Source organism: Abrus precatorius, unplaced genomic scaffold (genome assembly GCF_003935025.1).
Source record: "Abrus precatorius isolate BTA unplaced genomic scaffold, Abrus_2018 Scaffold3, whole genome shotgun sequence".
Classification (NCBI taxonomy): Eukaryota; Viridiplantae; Streptophyta; class Magnoliopsida; order Fabales; family Fabaceae; genus Abrus; species Abrus precatorius.
In genome coordinates, this window is record NW_020874373.1 from 26,590,435 (window position 1) to 26,601,307 (window position 10,873).

The 10,873-nt window shown below is 26.3% G+C and overlaps 1 protein-coding gene across 1 annotated transcript; it reads right to left on the reverse strand.

Moving 5' to 3' along the window:
* Positions 1-940: 940 nt before the first annotated feature.
* Positions 941-3,675, reverse strand: LOC113863742 (probable protein phosphatase 2C 4). The gene is made up of 5 exons (XM_027497428.1): positions 2,753-3,675; positions 2,308-2,593; positions 2,113-2,226; positions 1,480-1,744; positions 941-1,056 (listed from the first exon to the last, which is right to left on the reverse strand). Exons 1-5 carry the CDS (start codon positions 3,673-3,675, stop codon positions 941-943), a joined length of 1,704 nt encoding a protein of 567 aa, XP_027353229.1.
* Between the last annotated feature and the right edge of the window lie 7,198 nt (positions 3,676-10,873).

Below are 10,873 nucleotides of genomic sequence, written 5' to 3' on the forward strand. Positions count from 1 at the left end.
TTCACTTGGGTACATATAAAAGATCTTAGACCTATATCATATTTAAAACATCTTGGTTGAGATTGGTCTGTGACTTTATAATTAATTCAATATTTTCTAGTTATCGTAGACCTACTGCTTCTCTTCAACGACTCCTAGTGTTAGGTGCTATCACTGTACACAGTATAGTTGAAGTTCATATCTTCTAGATTGCTTCGTGAATTGTCATGCATGATTTGTACATCTTTTGGAGACAACGACTGGCTATTAAACAATCAGAAAAAGTCGTGCGGTATACTTTTCTCAAGCTAATTAAAACTTTGTTTTCAAAATCAATTTGCCATAAGTTATGTCTAAATAATAATTAATTTCAACCATAAAGAGTTCGAAAATAAAAAAGACACGTTCTTTGACTATCAGCATTTTATATCCAAGTCTACTTCCTACTCCTTAATAGGTTGACTATAGCTTTTGAATAACAGTACATAATATCAAAATGTTTTCTGGTCCCCTCTTCAGTTTCTCACTGTTTGAAACTAATAGTTTAGAAGCTTGATCAATTTAGCACAAAAAAAATGAGGATCTTTTAGCAATCTCATGCCTTTTTGTTAGAGATCTATTATTTAAACAAAATTTTATACTTTATTATATTTCTCTTGCAATGTATTTGAAAGAAAACAGAAGATTGAGAAGCCTTCAAAACAAAATTAGTCCTTTCTGCCAATGAGATTGGTTCAAGTCGTATAAACTTGATTCCTTTTAAGTAAAGTATTAAATTTGAACCGAACTATGATATAAATGATCCTGTGAAAGGTACTTATAATTTTGAAACTTTGGTATTGAAAAAAGAATGTTGAAACTCGATAACTAAAAAATAAAACAAGAACAAGAGAAGGGAAAAAGCTTTCAATGTCATTGACTCTGAACTAAGTTGTTGTATACTTATATCTCATATGTATATTTACACAAGTGAACGCCATATTTTTCCCTCCAAGGAGATTATGACAACAGAAATGTCATCATGGTAATGACGCCGTTCCCCTTGTGGAATGTCAAGCAACTCATGGAACTCCATCCCTGAACCAATGAAAGTCAAGCTTCACTATGATTGTTTTGACTTATTTGAATTTCTTTCTGATTGAAATAGTCTGTTTGTTTAACTTTTTTCCTTCATGAAAAATTAGTTTTATTTTAAAATCTTTACTTTAAAATTTTTTTGGTGCGTTTATTTAAGCTTTTGAAAAAAAAAAAAAAGAATCTGAAATAAAATTCTAGTAAATTTGAGTTGTTTTGAGTAGAATTGGGAAAAAGGATGAAATAACTACCTTTTAAAACAAGGGTCTTGCTTAAGAAATCAGTATATTGTATGTTTTATTAAAAAACATATTGAAATAACTACCTTTTAAAATGCTTTTTTATAAATAACTTTTTTAATATAAAGTCATTTTTTAAAAAGCTTATAAATAAATGGCTTAGTAGTTAAAGAAAAGTGCATTTTACCAGCCTTTTTTGCTGCTCGACTTAGTGCTTCTTCAATAAGAAGTTGAGCAGGATCTCTATCTGGAAACATAGAGATGAATGAGTCTACTTTGGCGACTGCTTCTTCATTGGTGAAGTATTGGTAAAGCCCATCAGATGACAATATGAGGAATTTGTCATGTGGGCTCAGCCTGTGGTGATGGAGTGAAGGGGAACATGTGATGTATGGGGATTCCCCTATGTATCTCACTTTAAAAGTTTCTAACACTGCATTGTTTTGCTTAGGCTGCAAAATAGACCAAGAGTCATGCCATGGTTACTTGGTTTAACTGATAATTAAGGAAATTACATTGAGCAATGAAGAACAAAATCAATAATCTAATGGACAAACTGTACTCACGCTTCATGAAATTTAATGACATTATATTCGATATATATATATATATATATTTTACATTATGTTAACCTTTCTTGATTTATGGAAATGGTATATAATTATGTTATGGTATAAATTGAGGCTGATCAGGGTAATTTTGTAAAACATGGAAAAAGGTAAGGATAACTTACCCTAGTATAGGAGCCTGAAACTAACATTGCATTTATTTATTGCAGTAATATAAGCAATTTAGCATTGGCTATCATATATCAAATTACCTGCTTAAGGAACCCTGCCCCAAAAGCCCTTGTGACACTCAAGCAACCTTTCACTCGGCCTTTAGTTACTGCAAAAGGGTCATCTGGGTGCTCCCTCCTGATTCTGTAAACCTCCTGAGATTAAGAAAGATCTCACAAACTAAGTAACATGAACCTTAAGAAAGACCAATCTTCAATGCTAAGAAAACAAGCTACCTCTTTCACATGAGTGCTATGCTCCATGGTGAGCTGAAGGGAATTGCCAGTGTTAGTAGCCAACACAGCACGACTATCTCCCACATTCATCAAGTAAACATCTTGACCCTTCATCAACACCACCAAAACACAAGAACCCATCATAGCCAACACAGGGCTATGAGCAATCATCTCATCAGCATTCCTTAGGAATGCATCCTCACTCTTCCTCAAGGCCTCTGAAAGACCTTGTAACACTTCTGAGTGACTCAACTCTACCACTTTTTCACCATTCACCTCTTTATTCCTATTCATTCCTTCTAATCTCTTTGACACACATTCTAAATTTAACTCTTCATTTCCTATTGGATTGTTCTCATTATTCTTACCTGAAGAACAACAGCCATCAACCACCCCATTTCGCTTAACTGATAACATTTTCTCCTCTAACTCCACCACATGAGACTTTTGACTGCACAACATCCCCTGGAGCTCGACATCATACACAGCATAAAACAAATTGTTAAGAAGAAAATCAGTGGCATCAGGGCCATTAAACCCATCATAAATCCCCACAAAAACCCATCCATGATCCTCACAAATCACAATATGCACACGATCCTCACCACCTCTCCCTTGAGCCCAGTGAAGATTCTCACACCCCTTTAACACATCACACCCATCACCATCATCATCCAAATAGTTATTATCACCCTCAACACCATGCAAACTCAACTCAGCACTCAAACTTGTACTACAACTAACTCTCGCATTGAAGTTATCATTTTTCTTGAAAATGGACATTTTTCCAAAACTGAAAAACGCTCTATTCAGAACCCTTTTCAAGCTACGCTTACTTGTTTTGTTCTGAAACACATATCCGCCATGTGACAAACTTCTCTTCAACTTCTTTAAAGGGGCTTCAGAAGAACCTTTCTCAACAGAGCCTGCACCATTCACCACACGATCACAACGACCCCAAGATAACTCTCTTTCCGTGGACCTTCCCACAGAGAATCCACGAGGAGCAAGTTGGTGTTGAAAAGGCACCATGATCGTCGAAGTGAAGGAACCAGAGCTCTCAAACGAAGCAGAGGAGTCCAAAACGGTGCCGTGTTGAAGGGAATTATCGAGTGAAGTTGACGGTGTCGCTGACGGGTTTGCACTCACGGTGGCACCGGAAACTGACCGGAAAGTCATGAGAGTGACGTCATCGTCGGAAATGGAATCGCCGGAAAACTGACACGTGTCCGGTCTCACGTAGCAGATGGAATTTCCAAGGGCTCTGTCATGTTGCTTGGAGAGGAAGGAAGCTCTGTTCTCGAACCTGCCGGATATTTCGCCGGCGCCGGCGGAACAGAGGCAGAGGTTACCGATTCGGTTACCCATTGGAGAGTGGAAGTGATTGTGAGGTTCAAGTTTTGAGCTTTGGATGTGGGTATGGCAATACTGAAAACAGAACAACTTGCATTGCAGAGGAAAAAACAGAGAACAGAGGAGAGAGCAGAACAGAAACAGAACAGGGTTGATCTTAACCAGCATGAGAAAGAAGAGAGGGTGGTGTTGACTTTCTTGCACTTTCTTAAAATTTTTAAAAGGAAATGTTGTTTTCTTCTAGTTCATAAACGTTTTGTTTTTAATTTTTTGTTTGTTTTTTAATTTCTTCTGGGCCAGTTGACCATCAGTTTGAGTAAAAGGGTAGTTTGAATGAGGAAGAGTTTATAAGAGGGAAAGGCTGTGTCCTTTTTAATTTGAAATAGTAATAGCAATTAATTTGGGTGCTTTTGACTTTTGCTTGAAACTTCTTTGGGCGTGGAAGGCATTTATGAAGGTTTTTATTGCTATCCTCTATTTTCCTTCTATCACCGAATAGATATTTTACTTTTTTTCTTTTTAAACTTATAATATTAAATAAATAAACTAATACTTATGTATTAAACAAATGATTATATTTATTTATATATAATAATGAATAAGTTTCTCGGTAAGGCATATATCACAATAAATAAAAATATAAAAAAATTAATGATTAATACATTTAAAAATAATTTTAAATTTTTTATAATTAAAAAACTTGCTAACTAGTACCTCGGGATATTGGTTAAAAAATTAGAAGTAAAATATTTTTATTAAAAATTATGGTATATTGCATTAAAAGTTACGAAATACAAGATGTATTTATTATATTTTTTAATTTCAATAAAGACTCTAATTATCATTTGTTAAAAAAATGAAGAAAATTATTTTTATATAATAACTCTATATTTGGAAAGGTAATAGTACTTTTTTATGTGAATTGATGGACAAATTTTAAATTTTCTGTGCATTGCATAAATATTAGTAAATTAAAATATTATTTTAAGGGTATTGCTAACAAGTTGTTAGGAAATTAAAAAAGTACAATGTTTTCTCTTTTGTTTAGCGTATTGCACAAATCAAAGTACGCATACATAAAAATGAAAAACCACAATAAGTGTGAATTTAATATATTTTAATTATTACCAATAAATACCTTATTATATTAACTATAAATATTAGCTAGCATAAAATATATTTTTAATTAATTTTTAAATTTAATAATGTAATAAAATTTAAGAGATAAATATTTTAATTATTACTCATAAATAATTTATTATATTAAATAAGAATAATTTAAAGAATTAAAATTTTTAAAATAAACAAATATGAATATAATTAAAATATAAAATTTAAATTAAAAAATTAATAAAAAGTCGCATGCAAGATAATTAATACATAAAAATATTATTATTTAAGATAACTCTTTAAAATATTTTTATTTGAAAATTAAGATTTCAAATCATATACAAAGATAAATAAATAAAATATATAAAATTTATCTTATAAATGATATAGAACTTTGGATATAATTTATAAATTTAATTTAAATATACTAACAATATAAATCTTTTACAATGTTATTTAATATAAATTATCATATTAAACAAAATCGTTAATTTTTTAATATTATTTTAGTTCTATAAGAAATAAATATCATATATATATTTATATATGAAAAATATTAAATTATATCATGTAAATTATGCTGTTTTATATCGCTCAATATTTCTTTTAAATGATTCAATTTTAAAATCAATTGTTAGATTAAAAATTTCAATCACTTAAATCATACATGTAAAATTTGAAATTTATTTAAAATTATTTGATATTTTATTTATATACATTAAAATTAATATAATATACATTTTAAAATTTATGAAAATAAGAATAATTTAATAACAATTTTATGAACATTTGATTTTAACCAAATTTAACACAAATAATATAAGTTATATATAATTATAATTTGATAATCGATGAATATTATTTTTTATATTTAATTATTAATGGTGTAAATGTAAATATAATTAACATTGATATAATTTAATCTTTCCCATATATATATATATATATATATATATATATATATATATATATTAATGAATAAATATAGATAAAAGGTGAGAGTATGTTATTAACGTATATTTCACAGAATAGAAGTATAGAAAAATTATAATCATTAATGTATTTAAAAATATGTCTTTATTTTAAAAATTTTGAAAAAATTACTTATCGCTATTTCTTATAAATAGGACTAAAAATAATAATTAATATAAAATTTATATTATGATGCATTTTAATTTACTAATAGTGTAAAAAATTTATATTGATAATGTACCACATTTAAATTAATATATTATTTAAAACTTTTAAACATTTAATGGTTAAATGACCTTGGTACAGATTAAAAAATTTTAATTTTTTATTTTATTCTTACGTATTGTAATAATGATTATTGTAAAAATATTTATTTAATTTAATTTTTGAATGTATAACTAATAATTATTTAAATTTTATATGTCAAATTTTTATGAATATATGCATGATATATGTTGAATAAAAAATGTATATATGAAAAAAATTTCTTAAATTTAGAATATTTAATCATTATTAAATTATTTTACTAGATAAAATTATTTTGTAATAAAACAAACAAATAAATTTTCAAAATTGAATATTGAAGGTTTTAGTTTAAAATGTGACATTAATATATTTATTTATAAATATTCAGTATTGATAAATTGTTTTAAATTATGTTATAATCAATAGCCCTTTTACACTTCATCTATTTTTTCAACATAAATATATTTTATCTTATGTTTTACTAGATTTTTATAGTAATATCTTTTCTTGTAAATTTTAAAAATATAACTAATTTTTTTTATTAATTTTAATATAATTTATCTTGATACTCAATAGATTTGATTTAATATTGGTTTTCTAAAAAAGAAAATAAATCACGTAAGAACTGTTGCAAAATTTATATATAAATCATTAAAATTAATTTTACTAATTGATAATATGATTTGAATTATATATACATCATTAATTTGTATTGGTCTAAATAAAATATATGTTAGTATTTCCTAAAATATAAAGATAATGGAGTAATCACCTTTGGTTACTGATATGATATGGTTGAACAACAACTGTGAGAATCTCTGAAAGCTGTTCAACTATGAGATTCCTCTATTTCTTAGAGATACCAAAGACAAAGCAGAGATTAATAGTGAGTTATCCACATTCATTGGTAATGATAAAAAATAATATGCAGCATAGTTTGTTTACAGGACTTTGATGAAACTATACATTATTATTACATTTCACTTTTAACATCAATTATTTTATTATGTAATGCTAATAATTTCTTTTTGACTTTTTGAATAATTTTAGTTAGCGTTATCACAATTTAAATAGTTAATTAACTTATCAATATATGAAATAACATGGAGTTTATTACCTATACGTTTTAATTCTAACAGCAAATATTTTGTTTCATTGAAGTTTTTTGGGTTAAACTTAGGGGTGAGTATCAACCATTAGGATCAGATTGAGGTGTAATATTCTAATTTTGTCAAATTTTAAGGATACAAGTTTCAGGTGAATTTCATCAGTTTGGAGTGTGGGTCAACACGATGGGTTGGTGGGGCATCATTTCGGGTAAGGATGGGTTTAGACTACAAAATTTTGATATTTTATGCGTGTGATTTACATAATTTATTTTTTATATAATTGTAATTTAATTTTATATTAATTGAATGTTAAAATATTAAATTATATTATTCATAAAATTTGATAGTAAATTTGATGTATAAATTATTTTAATATTATATATTAGATAAATTAACATACGATGCAATAACAGATAATAAAAGATAGATATTGTATAACTTATAATTTGTCAAATAAAAATTTATATCTAAAATTTTTAGTACATTTAATTTTTTTTAAATTAATTCTTTACAATAATTTATAATTATAATTATTTTATTGTAATTAGACGACTATAAAGTTTATTTAACAGAAGATTGTGTAAGATAATCACTTATTATAAGTTATAGATCATAATCATTAATTTTTGTTTTATTTGCATAAATATATTATACATAAAATTGACTCAAAATATGCCTTAAAAGTTCAAAACACTTGATCACATAAATGGTAGGACCAAAAGAATGTTTTAGACCTTATGCAGACATAAATTATGACTTGTGAACTCATTAGAAAAGTGTTGGACAACCTAAAATTTATTAAGTTTGGAGAAAAAATTACATTTTGTAAATAATATAAAATTTAAGGACTAAACTATAATTTTTTAAAAATACAAAAATTTCTTTGCAAAAAAATTTATAGATATTTTATTTACATAAAAAACTGAATTATGAGAAATTTTTCACCAGCTTTACTCAATTTAGATTTAAAATTAATTAATTATAGTTTTTCAAATACATGGTTGTATGAAAAATAATTTTCTCAGAACAATATAAGTAAACTATTTTTGTTTTGAAATTCATAAATATCATTATTCTATTTATATTTTTGTATGAAAATAGACACTTAAAGAAAAATATTTTCACTAATTTTTTATTTTTGGACTTAAAATAAAATAATTAGCATTTTTTCATTGGACTAATAAAGGCAAGTAAAACTTTGTGACCAATAAAGAGAAATTGTGTTTCATTTTGAAATATGTGAGTGATAAATTTTTTGTTGTATTTTCTTGTAAAACTAGATGTTTAAAGAAAAATAATGTCACTAATTTCATGATTTTTTGTGTTATATTGAATGAGCTATGATTTTTTTCCATAATATGTTGTTGAAATATGATAACTTGTGACATGTAGATAGAAACTAGAACTTAAAATGATATATATAAATGTCTAAATTGTGAAAGTATTTTTCCTTAAAAATAGATATTTGAAAGAGAATAATCTCACTAGTTTTGTGAATTTTGGAATTAAAATATATTTATTATAAATTGTCCAATATGCTGAGTACTGAGAAAGAAAATAAATGAACAGTAGAGAGAAACTGAATTTAAATTAGCTCTTTAGAAGTGTTTGAATTTTGTTTATATTTTTATATGAAATTAGATACTTAAAAAAAATAAAACTTCGATGAATTCATAATTTTTGGACTTGTAATAATTTAGTTTTGAATTTTACAAATTATTGCATAAAATCTGAAATTGGTCATGTTCATAGAATTGATTGTTCTCTTGATGTAAAGATATGATAATGAACATGTTAGACAAAATAATAGTTGTAAGATTATTTATGTTTGTGATTATGAATATGAATTAATTCACAAGTGGTTGAATATGACACGATATAAGCGAGAAAAAAATAATATTAGTATGACTATAGGAAATAAGAGAGTGTCTAAGAATTACAAGAAACTAAGTATGGCTAGCTTGTCATAGGCAATGAAAATTCTACTAACTTATCCTGATAGACACTAGAGCATACCATGATTGGTTTAATAGTGACCATAAAATGAAAATGTACACTTATGTTCTGTCTCCTATAAAGAGAGAAGATGTACGATGACAATCACAAACCGTGTTGCCGAATTAAACGATCTTGAATTAAATTTCACACAATAAAAATGAAATTATTAGGTACAAATAAGAATTGAAATAAGAATAAAATTAATAAAAAGTAAAAATAGAATATGGATGGAAAATAGCGCCACAATGGCAAGATTGATAAGCCAAGAAATTATCATCACAAGAGTCTTGATCTCTTAATAAAATCGAAGAAAACTGGCTCACTCAATAACCTAGAGTTACACGCTCTCACAAGAGTGTTCAATCTCAAATTATATTCAAAACTAATTAAAAGTGTATTTACAAAAGCTTATATATGTCTAATGCTTGTAAATCAATACTAACACAAACTTTAATAGGCTTCTTGTACTAACAAGCCTAAATTCAAATAAACTAAATAAAATAATAAAATTTTATCCTAAATAAAAACTCAAAATAAGTAATGATTAATATTAAAATAAATAAACTAAACATAATAATTAAATTCTAATAAAACTCATTAGAGTCCAAATTCTTTAAGTATATTAATTTACCATCTTGAACTTTTCTAACTCCAAATTAAGCTCTCTTTCAATTAGGACAACAACAATCTTTTCTGAGTCTTCATTTATTCTCTTTGCCCTTACCCTTGTCATTAGTCCTTGAAGTTCTTCCAATGCCTTTAAATCTTTGTCTTCAATAGGTCTTCTTTGATTCTCATCACCTATAGCACTAGCCAAATTACAAATACAGACCTCCCGATCTCAATCTAAAATTTATAATGTTAAATAATTAATTAATTACTACATAAAGAATTCACAAACAAAAGACATTGAAATTAAAATGGTTGATTGGTTTGATTGATTATTTGGATAAATTTTTATTCATTTAAGTATAAGTATTTTCTTTTGACATGATTTATAAATGTTTATACTTATCTTTTTCTTTGTGATGTGTCCACTAAATATATATGGATGCAAAATGAGTAGAGATACACCAAATACTCTTATGTGAACCTTGACCTTTAGTATGAGAACCAAAAAAATAAAGTTTTAATGACTCTAATCAAATTATTATCTTTAAGAGTTTTATTATATTGACTATAACTCTTGTGAATAATTCTTATATTATTCATTTATGTTTGTAACGGTAACAATTATGTTTTTAAAAGATATTAATTTTTAAAAAAAAAATATTTTTAAAAGATTTGATTTAAATATTTAATATTTAAAAATTTTTAACTATAAAATTGATTAAAAATTAAATTATAAATATTATAATTTTAAAATATGTTATTACATATCATCTTGCTAACTTATTTAATGTAATAACTCACATCAGTTGTCGCTTACTTGGATAGGATTTCCTCTATTTTTTGTGACAACTGCACTCTCTAGTTAGTGCATTTTTTGTACTTTTACTTAAGTGAAAGTAAAATAAATAACTAACTACATAGAATGTTATTTTATAATTTGAAACTTAAAATCTGCAATAGAATAAGTTTGTAAAAATAGAAGGGGTAAAGAGATAAATTAAATTAACATAGCACAAAATTGCAAACAGATTAAAAATGACTAAATGCACTACTTGACGGTTAGGAAGTTTGCAAGTTGAATAATAAATATTTTCCATGTGGTGGAGCGGACAACAAGATCCTAACCTCCATGGACCACCCTATTTATTGCTATAGTCTTATTGTAT